Source organism: Primulina eburnea, chromosome 1, assembly GCF_022965805.1.
Source record: "Primulina eburnea isolate SZY01 chromosome 1, ASM2296580v1, whole genome shotgun sequence".
NCBI classification, from domain to species: Eukaryota; Viridiplantae; Streptophyta; class Magnoliopsida; order Lamiales; family Gesneriaceae; genus Primulina; species Primulina eburnea.
This window is the reverse complement of record NC_133101.1, coordinates 13,687,308-13,706,155: the sequence shown is the minus strand read 5'-3', so window position 1 is coordinate 13,706,155 and position 18,848 is coordinate 13,687,308. Positions and strand designations below refer to the sequence as shown.

Sequence of the window (18,848 nt, the reverse complement as noted above, 5' to 3'; positions counted from 1 at the left end):
ATGTAAGCTGCATAAATAAAGTCCTTTGGTGCTTGTGTGCAAGTGACTTAAGTAAAAATGCTTCTAGAAAACTTTGAAAGAAAATGCTATATTGCTTGAAAACTTGGTAGTTTACAATAAGAGCTTCACCCTATTTATATTAATCCTATTTATATTAGTAGCTTTCTACAATGAAAGCGATACATATCAACTCTCTATGAGGTTCTAAGATCTACACTATTCTAGTTAATTCCATTCTATACTATCTAAATGATTATTCTATGCATAAAAGATTTCACAGAAAACTCTTAATTGATGAAATATGGAGAATGTTTTAGAAGTTCTTGAACCTCTACTGAGCACCTATTTAGAAGTTTTTGGAATGCACAAGAAGGTTCCGGTTCGTGATATTCCGCAACATCAATGAGTTCTAATAAAAATTTATTTATGAAATATTGGTTGATCACTTTGCAAATAAAAATGCTAAAAAATCAATTTTTTATAGTTAATTGTAATAGAATGTCATTATTGTAAAGCTTAGTTTATGTGTTTAGTTAAGAAAATTATCTTTATAGTATTGATTTTATATTGAAAATTGTGACATTGAAACAAACAATATTGATCTTACATTGAAAATTGTTAAGTTGAACAAAAAATTTACTAACATTAAAAAGAATGCTGCTATGATGTCGAAAAAGTTAATATATTCAGCGTCGCATCAGCAATTTAACCAAAATAACCGAACACTGATAGTTAGTGTACAATGACCAAAATTTAACCTGTTAATAAACTAAAATTCAAAATAAACAATATTGGCTGATTAAAAAAGTTATTTTCCATAAATTTAAACACCAACACCTACTTAGAGATGACAATTTTTCCCACGGATTTGGAGACCCACGGGGAAAACTCGAAACGGGGATCGGGGCGGGGAATCCCTGTACCCACGCCGTGTTGTCCCATTAATATTTTTGAAATGGGAACCGAACCCGAACCCGAAAAAACGAAGATCGTGACAGGTATAGGGGTAGGGATGTAATTCGAAGAATAGGATGGAGATAACAAACCCAACTCCACCCCATTGTCATCCCTCTACCTACTACACACTTTGTCACACAAAACCCCTTGTGACACCTCTACTGCCACGTGTTGTGATTTGTGACTATATACTTTAATGTTTTTACGAATCTATCAAAAGGAATCAACTTTTTCACAAAACCCCTTGTGACACCTCCACTGCCACGTTTTGTGTTTGTGACTGTATAATTTAATGTTTATCCGAATCTATCAAAGAATTAACTTTTTCATCTTTAAACGACTTTTTCACATATTCCAACTGATTCATTCGTGTAAACACACAAAATCTCCACACGCGTGCAAAAGTATCCCAATGATTTAACTTTATCTTTACACGTAAACTAGCAGACATACACATGGTGTTTATTTAATATAATATATAAATAATTTAGCTCATAAATCATATGTATACTATATACTGATAATATATTTTTTTTCCAAATCTTTAGTTTCTTTATGATTTTTTTCTAAAAAAATATTTTTAAGACTTGATTCATTAATGATTTGCAACATTATTAGTTCAGGAAAAGGTAGACAAAAATTTGACAAAAGTTGAAATCATTCATGAATCCACGGAATTAAATCTTCATATCAATATATGATGGGGTAAAAGTCAAAAAAAAAAAAACATTTGTTTTGTACTTTTGTATGACAAGTCTTACACCTTAATTTCGTCGGGAAAAAAAACGATTATCCAATTTTGATTAAAAAATAAGGTATACATTGGTCACTCTATTTCGAGACATATATGTGATGTTATAGGTCATGTTTCATTGGTATGTGCGTAGAGATATTCAATCATACAGATGTGTGATCATATGATGAGTCACTGGACAACCTTCCATCCGACTTTCCAATTGGTTATTATTTATCGAGTAGTTTAGTCTGCAGTTAAGGTTTTATATCATTAGTATTTTGATCCGAGACAACATAGATGATCTACGTACTAGTGCTAGACTTTGACTCATTTATCGACTCCACGAGGGTCATCAAATGGCGAGGTTCAGTATGATATCGACATACATAGGAGTAGATGCATTGTGGTTGATGATATGTATAAGCTAGAAACCGTATATAGGATCTTCTCGGATGGTATATTTTGTCGATTAATTTTCCGAAGACTGAATTATATATTCATTAATAGGTTGTGTGAAGGCCACAAAGATACAGCCAAGCCTTGAGTAGCCTCGTATTAGAATTGGGCTTTTGTAATATACGCTTTTGTAAACACGTTTCTGTTTCCCTCCTATTTTACTTGCTTAACTTTGCTTAGTATAAAATACCAGTTAGGAGCTTAAGCTTTGTAATTTTTCCCGCATTACGGTTATGAAAAATTCGTTTCATTCAAATTCATTACAAATCTGAAATGGTATCAGAGCAATAATCCGCACCAAATTCTTCCATGGCCAAAGGTGGTCAAGCTTCGAATAATCAAGCTGCTGCTCGAGTGTCGGTGGAAGATTCAAGCAGCCCGTTCTATTTGCACAATGGTGATCATCCAGGATTGAATCTGGTGTCCCATGCTCTCACAGGTATGAATTATAATACCTGGAATCGTGCTATGTCAATGGCTTTGATAGACAAAAATAAACTTGGACTTGTCGACGGTAGCTTCTCGCGACCTCCTACTGATGATCTTATGTACGGATCTTGGTTGAGATGCAATAGTATGGTAATATCATGGATTTTGAACTCTGCTAATCGCGAAATTGCTGATAGTCTGCTGTATTTCCCGACGGCGCATGAGACCTGGATCGATCTGCGAGATCGCTTTCAACAGAGTAATGCTCCTCGCATCTTTCAAATAAAGAAATTGCTAAATGGATTGCAGCAAGGCTCTATGGATGTTAGTACATACTACACGTGCAAGAGAACGCTTTGGGATGAGCTGAAAGAATTTCAACCAGTTTCAGTGTGTAAGAGTGGCGCTACAAAGGATTGGATCAACTACCACAACCAGGAGTGCAGTTTGCAATTCCCAATGGGGTTGAATGAGTCTTATGCTCAAAATCGAGCTCAAATTCTTATGATGGATCCATTGCCTATCATCTCGAAAATTTTCTCATTATTCATGCAAGAGGAGAGACAACGCTCCATTCACACTGATGTGTTCAGTTCACCCATGAATAAATCCTTCACGCCTTTTCATTCACCTCACATTGCTTCTGTCAAAGGCACTTTCGGTGGTAAGGACGAACGAGGTAACAAAATTGATAATAGGCCTGTGTGTTCTCAATGTAATATTCCAGGTCACACTATGGATAAATGCTATAAGATACATGGATATCCGCCGAAACATCCGAGGCACAAAACTAAACAGATTGACACTAAGATGCATGTTAATCAAGTTCGAGGTGCAACATGTCTTCCTGAGAAGGTTGTGAACCATGCTGGAGATGCATTGAGTCCAGAACATTGTAAACAGCTCATTGCATTCTTAAGTTCTCAACTTCAAATTGGCTGTGGCTCTTCTTCAGATTCACAGCAGCATGAGAATTGTGAGGCTTCAGTTTCTTGTTTCAGTGGTACATTTCCTTCATGCCTCAATCTCCTCTCTAACATTCATACACATTGGGTGTCAGACACTGGTGCTTCTCACCACATTTGTTGCTCATTATCCATGTATCACACATCGACACCTGTTTCCTCTAAAGTCACTCTTCCAGACAGTTCCAATACACCAGCAACACATATAGGATCAGTTCATTTGTCCCCTGACTTCATACTTGAGGATGTGTTGTGTGTTCCTGCTTTCCATTTTAATCTTATCTATATCAGTGCATTAACCAAAAACATGCATTGTTCTGTGTCTTTTTCTTCTGATTCTTGACACATTCAGGTTCTTACCAAGGGCAGGATGATTGGGACAGGTAAACGAGTTGGCAACCTATATGTTCTAGATCCATCAAGTCTATCTCCAACTGTCTGTAATGTCTCCTTCACTCAATAAAAACTATGGCATTATCGTTTGGGCTATCCCTCTTCTACTAGAGTCTCTGTAATCGGAAAGATTTCAAGTATTGATTCAATAAAACATGATGAGTTGTTTGATTGTTCCATTTGTCATATGTCCAAGCAAAAGAGACTGCCATTCTTTTCAAATAATTCCATACGTGATGCTTCCTTTGATTTAGTTCACATTGATACATGGGGTCCCTTCTATCCATTAAGTGTCGAAAGATATAAGTATTTCCTCACTATTGTTGATGATCATTCACTATTTACCTGGATTCATTTACTGAAAAGAAAATCTGATGTGCTAACCATTTTTCCTGATTTTTACAAGCTGGTTTCCACTCAATTTGGAACCAAAATTAAGGCAGTCAGATCAGACAATGCCCATGAATTCAATTTTGCTGAGTTCTTCAGATTAGAAGGTATAATTTCCTATAAATCTTGTGTGGAACGTCCACAAAAAAATTCTGTTGTGGGACGCAATCACCAACACCTTCTGAATGTTGCATGCGCCTTGATGTTTCAATCCCACATTCCTTTATCCTATTGGACCGATTGCATCAATACTGCAACTTATCTAATAAACAAAACTCCTTCTCCACGTTTGAGTGACAAATCTCCATTTGAGTTTTTGTGTCATAAACTCTCAAATTACACACATCTCAAATCCTTTGGTTGTTTGTGTTATGGCTCCACACTGTCGAGCCAACGCACCAAATTTTCTCCTCGGGCCATAAAATCAGTTTTTCTTGGTTATCCTTCTGGCTATAAAGAATATAAACTCCTCAATCTAGAAACAAATGAGACATACATATCTCGTGATGTCATTTTCCATGAGAGTGTCTTTTCCTTTGAGAGTCAAAGTCTGCCCAATAATGACTTCTTTTGTGATAATGTCTTGCCAACTCAGCTTGAACCAATCCCCTCCTCTGCCCATGGTAAACATATTCCATCCACTCGTTCTGGTAGACATTCACTTCAACCATCTCACCTGCGAGATTATCATTGCTTCACTATCAATTCTCCAATTCCTTCTTCTACTGACTACCCATTGAAGAATGTGTTTCATGACCACAGATTATCTTCTTCTTATAGAGCATTTTTCAACAATATATCTACTATCATTGAGCATCAATCATACTCTCAAGCCGTTGTTTCTCTGGAGTGGCGTCAAGCCATGTTGGATGAACTGCAAGCCTTGGAATGCAATGGGACTTGGACCATTGTTTCTTTGCCACCTGGGAAGAGTGTTGTGGGTTGTAAGTGGGTATATAAAGCAAAATTCTTGGCTGATGGGACTTTAGAACGTTATAAATCTCGCTTGGTGGCCAAATGCTATACTCAACAAGAAGGGATTGACTACTTTGAGACATTTTCTCCTGTTGCCAAGCTTGTCACCGTTCAAAGTTTGTTAGCTTTAGCTGCTGTACATGGCTGGCACCTCATGCAATTGGATGTGATCAATGCCTTCTTGCATGGTGATCTTTCTGAAGAGGTATATATGTCCTTACCTCCTGGTTATCAGATCAAGGGGGAGTCCTTACCTTCTCATGTTGTATGCAAGTTACATAAGTCCTTATACGGCCTCAAACAAGCATCGCGACAATGGTATACCAAGTTCTCCTCAACTTTGCTTCGTATTGGTTTTGTCAAATCACATGCTGATCACTCTTTGTTCACCCGAACTCATAAAGATGCATTCATAGCATTGTTGGTACGTTGATGATGTAGTTATAGCCACCAATGATGAGGCAGAAGCTAGGGCCTTAAAGATACTTCTTAATGACCAGTTCAAGTTGAAAGACTTAGGTGATCTAAAATACTTCCTTGGAATTGAAGTTGCGAGATCAAAGCGTGGAATTTACATCTGTCAATGTCACTATGCTTTGCAGCTGCTCACTGACACCGGCCTTCTTGGGTGCAAACCACGAACAACACCTATGGATGTTAATGTGGCACCCTGTCTTGAAACTAGACCTCAAGGAGTGCCACAATCCCTAGTAATACCTCATAAGAGAATTATGTCTCTTTAGAAGTATCACAGGCAGTAATACGAACTATTAAAGAACTTTATTAGCGGAAGCGAAACGTACAAGTACTAGTAAATTACGATAAAGTTTTACATGTTCAAACAACATAGATGGTAAGAGTGACAATGACATAAACATTTCAAACAAACTGACTCATAGACTAAATGACTTATTATGCTTTCCAGCAATTTATTCCATACAACAACTGACGGATCATGCATCGACATTTCTTTCTTTATCCAAATCCTGGTTACCTGGCTCTGGAAATTACAATAGATAAAGAAAAATAGAGAGGTTAAGTCTTAAGGACTTAGTGAGAATTAAATCAAGGTAAATATGATACTCAAATTCGAAAGAATGATACAATAGACAAAAGGATCAAACATCCGGTTATATGAGTACACAAAGATAATGGTTAGTGAAGAATAACGAGCCAAGTGAACTAATATACCCGGACCAAAGTCACGTTGTTCAATGGACTCAATCTCCAGACCAAAGTCCGTTGTCCAGGGCTCTGTTTTGGTCAATCACCTTATCATTCAGTCATTCATTCATTTATTCGATGATTAAACCAAAACTTCATTCAGTGGAAGCTTGATAAGAATCACTTCTAGTATAGTGATATTACAATGAGGATGATACATTGAAGCATTGAATCAATTCGGAAAGGTAGTACCGGCATGAATAAGAAGTCAGTCAGATAGAAAGGACATTCAGGATGGAGCATAATTCATGTGCATCAACACGATTCAAAGATACAAAATTTATGCGCATGGGTAAGAAATCAATAATCCGTAGTGAATATCGTTAAAGAATATAATATGCCATATCATAATTTCCAGGCCAAATGCCAAAGGCTATATAGGAAGAACGGTAAAAGTAAATTCCTCACCTTGAGACTTACTAGAGATGAGAGGGAGAGTTCCAAGTTCAAGTCAATCCTATTGACCAATGATTATCATTAGTATAGTAAACACTTTTATATATAGATTATCCCTAAATAAAGAGTATAACTTTATAAACTTTATTTGTTGACTAAAAGTTCATAAAAAAATTATTTTATTTATTTAATATTTCTTTGTCCAAAAATTATTTTCTAATAGTCAAAACTATCTTTAAAATTTACAATAATTAATATTTGACTCCAAAAATTACAATATTTCCTATAACAACTCTAATTATAATATTAACTGAAAAAAATTCAAAATAGATAATATTTGAAATTATTTTATCATCAATCGATATATATAACATTTAACATATAACTCACAAAATTCATAATAAATAACTTGTGAGTCGAAAAAATTATAAAACTTCATAGCTACTACAAATGATATATTTTTTCAAGTATTGAAGGCTATGAACATTTATAGAAAAGGTATATATGATCATTTAGATAGCATATCATATCCGAAAATCATAGTATTTCTCTTTAAAAATTCGCAGTAAATGCAATACTCATCCAAAAATTACGAAACTTGTACAGTAGCATAGAATAATATAGAGTATGCTACGAAAAATGAAATTTCGACTTTTCGCCGGCGCGTGTGGTACACGCGCCGGTTCCGGCGGCGCGTGGCCGGTCTTCCGGCCACCACGCGCGGCCACCCTTTTTCCAGGAAACGTAAAATTTGATTTCCTACAATTCTTACGTTATAAGTTTTCTGAAATTCCCAGCCGAAACGTGCCAGAAAAGGAAAAACTAGTAATACTCACACCCCGACTTCGGCTGCCGGAAAATACTATTTCCGAGGCCGATTCCGGGAAACCAAAGACATGAATGAGAAGTATGACATGCAGTGAACAACTTTCACGCTTGGACTAAGGTAAAATATGGTCAAGAAACGTATGAAAAATGGGAGTGAAAACAGTACCTGAAAAACGAGTTTTCCGGCACTATTCCCTTCCCGAACAGTAGCGGTTTCTGAATTTTAACGAAAAATCGGTTGATGATTTTTCGACACCTCTTTCTCTGATAGCTTTCTGGGTATGTAGAGAGTGTTGTGGAATTTTTATAGAATTTTTGGAAGGGTTTTGGGTATATAAAGATATTTTTGGCTCATTTCTTTACTTTTTGAGTTATAAACTCTCACCACTCCACCCTATACTAGACCCACTCCTCAAACTCGAAAATTTAGGCTGAGAACTCTTGAAATTCTTGAAGTGAAGGGTGCATTTTATAGGCAATGATCAAGCCTCATCTCCAATCTATGATGAACAAATCTTGCTCACCGGTTGGGCAAGAAGGGAGGTGGTGTGTTGGTTAAGCAATCATGATGATGGTGTGTAGGTATGTATGCATGTATGAATGTGTATAAATAAATATAATATATTAGTTATTTCATTCATTTATATATACATATATATATAATATAATAATTAATAAATTTTAGTAATATAATATAAGCAAATACTAGTTAAGTTATGGGGTGCTACAATCTCCCCACCTTCAAGGAATCTGGTCTCCAGATTCGAATAGCTCTGGATATTGTTGTCTAATATCCTCTTCTTTTTCCCAAGTGGCTTCCTCAATGTTTTGGTTCCTCCAGAGTACTTTGACAAGTTGAATTTGTTTATTGCGAAGTTCTTTGATTCTCTGGTCAAGTATCCGAACAGGTTGTTCTTCGTATGTCAAATCTCCTTCTAGGGTTAAATGAGTAGGGTCCTCAATGGGTGTTGAATCAGTGAAGCATTTTCTTAATTGGGATACATGAAACACGTTATGTATTCCAGATAGTGTTTCAGGCAGCTGGAGTTGGTATGCGGTAGGTCCTTTTCTTTTCAGAATTTCAAAGGGACCTACGAATCGAGGTTGTAACTTTCCCTTTTTTCCTGCCCTTCGGATTCCTTTCCTGGGAGATATTTTGAGGAGCACTTGGTCTCCCACAGTAAATACTAAGTCCCTTCTTCTTTTGTCAGCATAGCTCTTTTGTCGACTTTGAGCTGATTGTATCCTTTGCTTGATGACTTGTACTTTATCAATTGCTTCTTGTATAATATCTGGTTTTATGGAGCGAGTTTTCCCATCTTTGGTGCACCGCCATTCTTCAAGATCCCAGTTCAGAGGGGAACGACATTTTCGTCCATATAAAGCTTCATAAGGAGCCATTTGAATTGTAGCCTGGTAGCTATTATTATATGCAAATTCTATAAGGGGTAGATGATTTCCCCAGCTGTCTCCAAAATCTAAAATACAGGTGCGGAGCATATCTTCCAAGGTCTGGATAGTTCTTTCAGATTGTCCGTCTGTCTCAGGGTGAGATGATGTGCTGAAATTCAACTTTGTCCCAAGGCATTCCTGAAGCTTCTTCCACAATCTGGAGGTAAATTTTGGATCTCGGTCTGAAACAATTGTTGAGGGTATCCCGTGCAAACGAATGATTTCTTTTTGGTATAGACCAGCTAGTTTTTCCACTCCATATTTACTACTCACTAGAATGAAGTGAGCGGATTTTGTTAAACGGTCCACCACAACCCAGATACTATCAAAGCCTCCTTTCATAAGAGGTAACCCTAACACAAAATCCATGGTTACATGATCCCATTTTCACTCAGGAATGGGAAGAGGTTGTAAAAGTCCTGATGGTCTTTGATGTTCTGCCTTCACCAATTGACATGTAAGGCATTTCTTTACGAAATCTGCAACATCTCGTTTCATGCCTTTCCACCAAAAGTTTTGTTTTAAGTCTTGGTACATTTTGGCTCCTCCAGGATGGTTGGTGAATCGAGATCTATGAGCTTCTTCCAAAACTTCCTCTTTTAATGAGACGGGTACACAAATTCGTTTACGATAGCAAAATATACCCTGAGGGTTGGTGGTGAAATTAGAATCTTGCCCTCCTTTGGTCTTTTTCAGCTTAATTACATCGGGATCAATGTCCTGACTTTGCTTGATTCTGGTGTTGAATTCTGGTTCGACTCTTAGTCCTGCTAGATGACCACGTGAAAGTATGTGTAACAAGTTTTTTGACTTGACTTGGTTAGTTTCTCTTCCTCCAAGATGGGCTATACTAGCTCTACTCAAAGCATCTGCCACCACGTTGGCCTTCCCCGGATGGTATAGTATAGAGCAATCATAATCTTCTAGGAATTCCATCCACCGAAGTTGCCTCGTATTTAACTCATTTTGAGTAAATAAATATTTCAAACTCTTGTGGTCAGTATAAATGTCAAAGGTCGCACCGTATAAATAATGCCGCCATTTTGCTAGGGCAAATACTATTGCACCCAACTCCAAATCATGAGTCGGATAGTTAATCTCATGAATCTTTAACTTCCTTGAAGCATAGGCAACGACCTTCCCATTTTGCATCAATACACAGCCCAATCCTTCTTTGGAGGCATCAGTGTAAACCGTGAACCCTTCTGTTCCTTCTGGTATGGTTAAGACTGGGGCGCTAGTAAGCATCTTTTTTAGTACCTGAAAGCTTTCTTCACACCTTTGGTTCCATTGGAATGCATTATCCTTGCGAGTAAGTTGGGTTAGTGGGGCTGCAATTTTCGCAAAGTCTTGGATGAATCTACGATAGTATCCTGCTAAGCCAAGAAAGCTTCGAACTTCGGTTACATTGCTTGGTTGTCTCCACGGCATTATTGCTTCTATTTTTGAAGGATCCACTTCAAGACCACTCCCTGAAATTATGTGACCTAAGAATGACACCTTTTCCAACCTGAACTCGCAATTGCTGAGTTTTGCATACAATTGATTTTCTTTTAGTGTCTGAAGAACTGTTCTTAGATGATGTGCGTGCTCTTCCTTGCTTTTGGAGTAAACAAGGATGTCGTCAATGAAAATGACTACGAATTGTCTAAATATGGTTGGAAGACTCGATGCATCAGATCCATGAAAGCAGCTGGCGCATTTGTTAGTCCGAACGGCATTACTACAAATTCGTAATGGCCATACCGAGTGTTAAAAGCGGTCTTGGGTATATCTTCTTCTCGGATTCGCAGCTGGTAGTATCCTTGTCTTAGGTCTAACTTTGAATAAACTTTGGATCCTTGGAGTGCATCGAACAATTCGTCAATTCGCGGCAGTGGATACTTGTTTTTTTTACAGTCACATTATTTAGATCTCGATAGTCGATGCATAGCCTTAGCGTACCATCTTTTTTCTTTACGAACAACACCGGGGCTCCCCATGGTGATGTGCTGGGTTGTATGTATTTTCTGTCAACAAGCTCTTGTATTTGGATCTTCAATTCTTTTAATTCTGCAGGTGCCATTCGGTATGGGGTCTTGGACTTGGGCGTAGCTCCGGGTGAGAGCTCGATGGAGAACTCAACCTCTCTTTGCGGTGGCAAGGAATTTATTTCTTCCGGAAAAACCTCGGGAAAGTTTTGAACAACAGAGATTTCAGATACCTTAATTTGATCGTGTGGCTTATTGATCAGATAAGCTAGAAATCCTTTCCCTCCCTTATTAATTATTGTCCGGGCTTCTTTGGCAGATATTGATGTTACGGGGAAAGACTCCTCCTTGTGGTTTCCAAACTTTCTGTTTCCCAAATTTGAGAGTTTTACCTTTTTGGAGTAACAATCTAATTGTTCCTGGTGTCTAAACAACCAATCCATCCCTAATATGACATCATAACCTTGAATAGGGAGGTCAATTAAATCGGCCATATATGTTTCCCCATCAATTTCTAGAGGACAGTCTTTGTAAAGAACTTCACTAAGTAACTTATCTCCCATTGGTGAACTAACTTCCATGATATATGGTAGCTTTACAGATGGTGTCTCTAGATGGTGAACAAAAGTGCTAGAAACAAAGGAGTGTGTCGCTCCAGGATCAAATAAAACTTTTCCAGTTTTTGAAAGCAGAAGAATTGTACCTTCAACTACAGCAGTGGGATCGATATCGTCTTCATTTCCTGTGAGTGCAAAAACTCTGGCTGGAATCTTCCGTTTTTGAGTAGCTGGAGCTGGTAAAGGCCGATATTTTTGTGGACATTCTTGAATACGGTGTTGATCACTTCCACAAACCAAGCATTTCCCATTCTTTCTCCAGCATTTGTCTTCGTTGTGATTGCCTAACCCACAGTATCCACATCTTTGCTTGTTAGTTCCTCCTTGAAAATTTTGTTTTGATGGTCCTTCTTTCTTGCCTTGCTGAATCTCGTTTCCATATCTCCTCTTCTTTTGGTTATTTTCAGGGAAATTGGGGTTACGCGATCTTTTTTCTTCTTCTTCTCTCTTAAGGAGTGTTTTGATTTCTGATTCCACTCGTAGAGCCTGGTTGACTGCGATATTATAATCGGTTATTTCAGAGGATAGCGTTGACCAACGGATCTCTAGTTTTAACCCTTCTACGAACTTTCTCGTTTTCCTTGGTTCGTCTTCCATGAATTGAGGGGCATAGTGGATTAAGCGGTGAAACTCAGCCTCATACTGAGCTACTGTCATAGATCCTTGAACCAGATCCATAAACTCCCTTTCTCGAGCGTTTCGTACAACTTGGGTAATATATTTTCCTTCGAATTCTTTTGTGAAGTTCTCCAATGTTCTGGGGGTATTGTTTCGGTTCCACTGATGATCTGTGACTCTCCACCAATTGTATGCAGCATCCTCGAATTGGTAGGTAGATAGATTTATTTTTTGTTCATCAGAGAAGTTATGAACGGAAAATATCTTTTTGATCTTGGTCAGCCAAGACTCAGCTTGGGTTGCATCTGGGGTCCCTTGGAACCTTGGAGGATTGAATCGAAGGAAACGTTCAAAGGTCCGATCGCCCGTATCCTGGTTCCTTGGTGGATTCTTGCAATACTGAAAGAATTGTTGCATCATTTCGAGTATATGGTGAGGATTAGGTTCTTATTGTGGTATGCGCTCCTCTCTACGCTGATGATTTTGCTCTTCTTGGCTCCTTGCTTGGTTGCTTCCATTCGAAGATGCCATGAAGTTGCTATAGTAGGAATTTTCTTTCATAAATAAGAATTTGTGACATAACAGTTTAAGCTAATCAATAACACATACCACGATATAATTATCGTACCACAAAAGCAGTCATCATATATAGAGAAAATCGATAACTACTAAAGAGTTTACCATCCAGTCAGAAAAGTTATCATGTCAAATAATTTACTAGACCTACCGATATGAGATATCATTAACAAAAGGTGATGATTTTTTTTTCCCCATGAAAACAATACAACTAATAATCAAAGTCTAGGACAACTCCTCAGTGGTAACAGCCGACTCAGCGACGGATGCAACCTCATCATCTGATATCTCGATGACAACCTCATCAGCAATGTCTCCAAGCAAAGGTAAAGGGTCCTCTCCCCAAAATGGTCCTAGCTGCACTATCAATGGCAGCTCCTCAGGAAACTCCTCAGGGTCAGACTCGTACTCGGGGTCTGTAAGCCACCCATCCTCCTCTAAAGCTGGTGGTAATGGGGGTAACTCGGGCTCCTGAAGTGGAAGACCTGGTAGATCATAGAGAGGAACAACTGGTGGGTCAGCAAATGGAATGGCTGGTGGTGGATCAACTGGTGGGGCAGCAAATGGAATGACTGGTGGATCAACTGGTGGGGCAGCAAATGGGATGACTGGTGGATCAACTGGTGGGTGCTCGGTAGGAATGTTGCTAGGTCCCGCTCCATCTCGAAGGCTGGTAATCCTTGCTAACACTGGCTCTAACCCATAAATAGCATAGTCGAACATAGTACAAACCTGAGTAAGAATATAGTCAAAATGAATCTCAGAGTAATACTCTGCTCTCTGCAGGGCTCTCACCTCTCGATCAACAAACCCGTGTAACTCAGAAAGGCTCAAGATCATCCTATCTCTCTCATACACCGCTCGACCTATGTCACCCCTATAGGGTGGAATCTGTCTCATCAGTGCATCCTCCAAAGGATTGGGATAATACTCCGTAATCCCCATAGCATCAATGTGCCATCTATAAATAGCTAACTGGTTCCTCATGTCTTGATTCTCTCGGGTTAAACGATAAATCTCCTCTTCAAAAAAGACTCGATCAGTCGCCCTAGCGACCCTCACTCTATCACGATCCTCAGCAATCTGAAGAGTAACATGGTCAGGATAATATGATAAACCTCGATCTCCAGGTGTGAAAGTCAAGGTCGGAGAATCTGTACGGACATAAATAGTGTTTAAATGATCTCCCTGGCTACTGATAGAGTCGGACATCCTGTGATAAATTAATAAATTTATGGAAACAATGATTAGTAATGAGCATATATTAAAAGATTTTTTTTTTTTAAAACATTTCTAGGTAACCTATCCTAGCCTGATGCGGCTCTGATACCACCTCTGTGGCACCCTGTCTTGAAACTAGACCTCAAGGAGTGCCACAATCCCTAGTAATACCTCATAAGAGAATTATGTCTCTTTAGAAGTATCACAGGCAGTAATACGAACTATTAAAGAACTTTATTAGCGGAAGCGAAACGTACATGATAGGACTCGTTTTTACGTGTTTTTAGTGTTGGTTTCGAGTCGCATTCATACATCATATTAGTTTGTTTTAGTTTATTCTTGCATTTTGTTTGCATTATTTAGCATATGACTGATCTCGTGTGTTTTGTGGTATTTTGTAGGAATGGAACCAAATATGGCAGAAAATGGGCACAACAACGAAGAAGCCTCGCTAGGGCGGTCAAAACTGACCGCCCCAGCGAGCATTCTAGTCTTACCGAGGATTTCGAACAGAAGACCTCTCGCTAGGGCGGTCAAAACTGACCGCCCCAGCGAGACTGCTAGCCTGGACAAGAGAATTTAACAGAAGATCTCTCGCTCGGGCGGTCAAAAGTGGCCGCCCCAGCAAGACTAGAGAGAAGGCTAAAGATTTTTATTCGAGAGTCACTCGCCCCAGCGGTCAAAACCTACCGCCCTAGCGAGTCACGCGATCCAGCAAGATTCTGCGAGATTTGTTTATATTTTCATGGACTCTATCCAAGACCACTAACCTAATACACGAGATTGGGCGCCTCTTTGAGGATTATTCATCATATTTTCATCATTTTTTCTGGGAGAGAAGGCTAGGAGTAAGGAAGACTTTCGAAGAACTCGAGAAGTCCAAGCGTCGCAGCCATCTTCCATCGTCATATTTAGTATTTTATTATTCAGTATTTTATTCTCTTGCATAGATTGTTGATTTTTAGTATGAATTTGGTTGGCTAAACTCTAGATTTGTTGGGATTTGAGGGGATCCTACCCGTACTCGTTGTTTAACATTATTTCTTGACGTTTTTTCAAGTGATTTGTTTATGCTATTGTTATTTCTTGTTTCAAGCGAAGCCTAGCTATCTTCCTTTGATTATTGCATGTTGTTAACGATTTCGACAGACTAATTAACAATAGGATCGCATAGTATAAACCATGGACTTACAATTTTAGTAGACATACGGAATTGGGTACGTGTCGATAGTAATAGTTCACCCGGATAAAAGCTAGAGGATTCCATAGAACGTAAGGCGATCTTAAACTGTTAAATAATTGAGGACACTTGATTACTGCATGTTTATGATTAGTGTTAATATAGCTCGAAAGAGTATATTGATTAGTCTAGGGAATTCCGTCGAATGCACGAGTAAGAGTCGAGGGTAATTATTAAAACACGAGTGGTAGGTGAACTGATAATTCCCAACAAATTCATCTTTCATTTGATTTAATCCAACTTAATCATTGCATTATTGCATACATTCTCTTTGCGCTTTAATTCTTTTAGTTATTTGATTTACATTAGTTTAATTACCAAACCACTTTATCGTTGCTAAAGAAATTTTAATTGAGAATAAAAAATATTGTAACGCAGTCCCTGTGGAACGATACTCGTATTCACGTACGTTTATTATAACTTGACTATCGTGCACTTGCGATATTTAAATCGAGCTTTCATATATAAAACAAATTTTGGGACCATTCACTGTGCAAGTTTTGCTCGATCAAGTTTTTGGCGCCGTTGCCGGGGACTGTTGATTCACAATTTTCTTATTTCTCATTTAAATTCTTTAGTATTCTTAATTTTATTGTTATTTGATACTCTCATTTTATTGCAGAATTCTCTTGAGGTGCATGCGAAGATCATTCGAGTCTAAGCTTGAGCCGTTTGACCCTGAGATCGAACGCACTGCTAGACGCCGAAGACAACAGCAAAGACTCAAGGAACAAATGGAGAGGCACGAACAAGAGCAGGAGGAGGAGCGCCAAAATGAGAGACGGATTGAGATGCCACGCCGTGTACCGATGATGGATTATGCACAGCCGTCTCTTGATGGAGCACGTCCAAGCATCGTAAGGCCAATCATCCGGGCGAATCAATTCGAGATCAAGCCAGCTATCATTCAGATGATCCAAAACACTGTTCAATTTGGGGGAAGTGCACTTGATGACCCTAATTCTCATATAGCTGACTTTCTTGAAATTTGTGATACATTTAAATTTAATGGCGTATCTGATGATGCTGTTCGTTTGCGTTTATTTCCATTTTCACTAAGAGAAAAAGCTAAGTCTTGGTTAAACTGTTTACCTGTAGGGTCTATCACTACGTGGGAAGATATGGCAAAGGCATTCCTGACCAAGTACTTTCCTCCGTCGAAGACTATGAAATTTAGAGCTGACATTACTACTTTTGCTCAATATGAGCTTGAGTCACTTTACGAGGCGTGGGAGCGATACAAGGATTTGTTGAGGAGATGTCCACACCATGAGCTACCTCTTGGGTTAGTGGTTCAAACTTTTTATTATGGTCTGCTTACTCCTAACCGTACCATGATAGATGCTGCTGCCTGTGGTAACTTGTTGAGAAAAACGGCTGAGGAAGGATATGAATTATTGGAGGAGATGGCTGCCAGTAGCTATCATCCTCATTCTGATAGGCAGAGACGAGGTGCTGGGGTTAATCAAGTTGATGATTTATCTGCGGTGTCAGCACAGTTGGAGGCTCTGAATAGAAAGATTGATGGGATGAATGCGAGTGGGTCAGCTATGCGTCTGCAAGAGATTTTCTGTGATAAGTGTGGAGGTGAGCATGACGTGCAAGATTGCCAAGATGGCAATCCATTCTATGTACCTGAGGGAGCAAAACACGTGGGATTCCAGAACCGTCCTAGAAATGACCCTTATTCAAACTCCTATAATCCGGGATGGAGGAATCACCCAAACTTTTCGTGGGGAGGTCAAAACAACCAAAACCGCCAACAAAGAGGTCCACCACATGGGATGCACCAAGGATTCAAGCCAGAACCGCCTAGGGAGGAGAAGTCAAATTTAGAGCAAATGATGACTAAATTTATTTCTGCAACCGAGACGAGATTTCAGAATCAGGATGCATCCATAAAAGGGTTAGAGAATCAAATTGGACAATTGGCTAAGTTAATTGCTAATAGGGAGCAAGGAACTTTGCCAAGCAACACGGAGACTAACCCGAGAGAGCATGTGAAAGCTGTGGAATTGCGCAGTGGAAAGGCACTTGAGTCTTAGGAGGAAAAGAACAAGCAAGGTGAGGATGAGGTGGAACAACAAGGAGGTAAGTCTTCTAACTCTACTTTTACACCTATTGCACCGAGTAAAATTGTTATCCCCCCACCTTTTCCTGCAGCACTGAAAAAAGCTAAGTTAGATGCACAATTTGGTAAATTTCTTGAGATATTCAAAAAATTGCATATTAACATTCCTTTTGCTGATGCTTTACTGAATATGCCAAGTTATGCAAAATTCTTGAAAGATATCTTAGCAAACAAGCGGAAGCTAGAAGATCATATGACTGTGAACTTGACTGAAAATTGCTCCGCTTTAGTTCAAAATAGGATGCCTCCTAAGCAAAAAGATCCAGGGAGTTTCTCTATACCTTGCATTATTGGTGATATTAATTTTCATAAAGCTCTATGTGATCTTGGTGCGAGTATTAATTTGATGCCTTATTCTGTGTTTAGGAGACTGGGATTGGGTGAACCCAAGCCAACTAGGATGTCATTGCAGCTGGCTGACAGATCTGTCAAGTATCCACGTGGGATTATCGAAGATGTCTTGGTGAAAGTGGATAAGTTTATTTTTCCTGCAGATTTTGTAGTACTTGATATGGAGGAAGATTTGGAGATGCCTTTAATCCTAGGGAGACCATTTCTGGCTACAGGGAAAGCACTGATCGATGTTGACGAGGGAAAATTGAGACTGAGAGTTGGAGAAGAAGAAATTATTTTTGATGTCTTTAATACTCTCAAGCACACAATGCACGATGATAGTTGTTTTCGCGTTGATGTCTTAGATTCTCTTGTTTGTGATTTTGTGCAGGATGGATTGCAAGAGCCATTGGAGGCTACTCTCACTACTGAAAAACAGGAGGACGAGATGGACGAGGAAAGGATGGAGATGGTAGCTCATTTGAATGCCATTCCACCTTGGAGAAAGCAAGTGAGGCTTCGACTAGAGGAATTGGGGGATAGAAAAGATTTAATGCCTCAAAAGTCAAGCCTAGAGGAGCCACCTACTTTGGAGCTCAAACCACTACCTCCACATCTCAAGTACGTATATTTAGGAGAAAATAATAAACTGCCTGTTATTATTTCCTCTTCTTTGACAGATGATATGGAGAGTAAGCTCTTGGGAGTCCTTAAGGAGCATAGAGGAGCATTCGCTTGGAAAGTTTCGGACATCAAGGGGATAAGTCCTTCGATCTGCATGCACAAAATCCTAATGGAGGATAAGTACTCACCTCTAGCACAACCACAAAGGAGACTCAATCCAAAGATGCAAGAGGTAGTAAAAGCTGAAACGATCAAACTTCTGGACGCAGGTATTATCTATCCTATCTCTGATAGTGCGTGGGTAAGTCCTGTACAAT

At 38.9% G+C, this 18,848-nt stretch overlaps 2 protein-coding genes and 1 non-coding gene across 3 annotated transcripts; 1 reads left to right on the top strand and 2 right to left on the bottom strand.

The window, feature by feature from the left end:
- Positions 1-2,458: 2,458 nt before the first annotated feature.
- Positions 2,459-6,044, top strand: LOC140804575 (uncharacterized). The gene is made up of 5 exons (XM_073160627.1): positions 2,459-3,790; positions 3,896-3,979; positions 4,133-4,433; positions 4,806-5,654; positions 5,743-6,044. Exons 1-5 carry the CDS (start codon positions 2,459-2,461, stop codon positions 6,042-6,044), a joined length of 2,868 nt encoding a protein of 955 aa, XP_073016728.1.
- Positions 6,045-9,588: 3,544 nt separating this feature from the next.
- On the bottom strand, positions 9,589-12,826 carry LOC140804563 (uncharacterized). The gene is made up of 2 exons (XM_073160614.1): positions 11,146-12,826; positions 9,589-10,673 (listed from the first exon to the last, which is right to left on the bottom strand). The coding sequence occupies exons 1-2, from the start codon at positions 12,824-12,826 to the stop codon at positions 9,589-9,591; spliced, it is 2,766 nt and encodes a 921-aa protein (XP_073016715.1).
- Positions 12,827-16,612: 3,786 nt separating this feature from the next.
- On the bottom strand, positions 16,613-16,719 carry LOC140815068 (small nucleolar RNA R71). Its single transcript, XR_012114252.1, has one exon. It is a non-coding gene; the product is annotated as a small nucleolar RNA R71 (small nucleolar RNA).
- Positions 16,720-18,848: the final 2,129 nt, after the last annotated feature.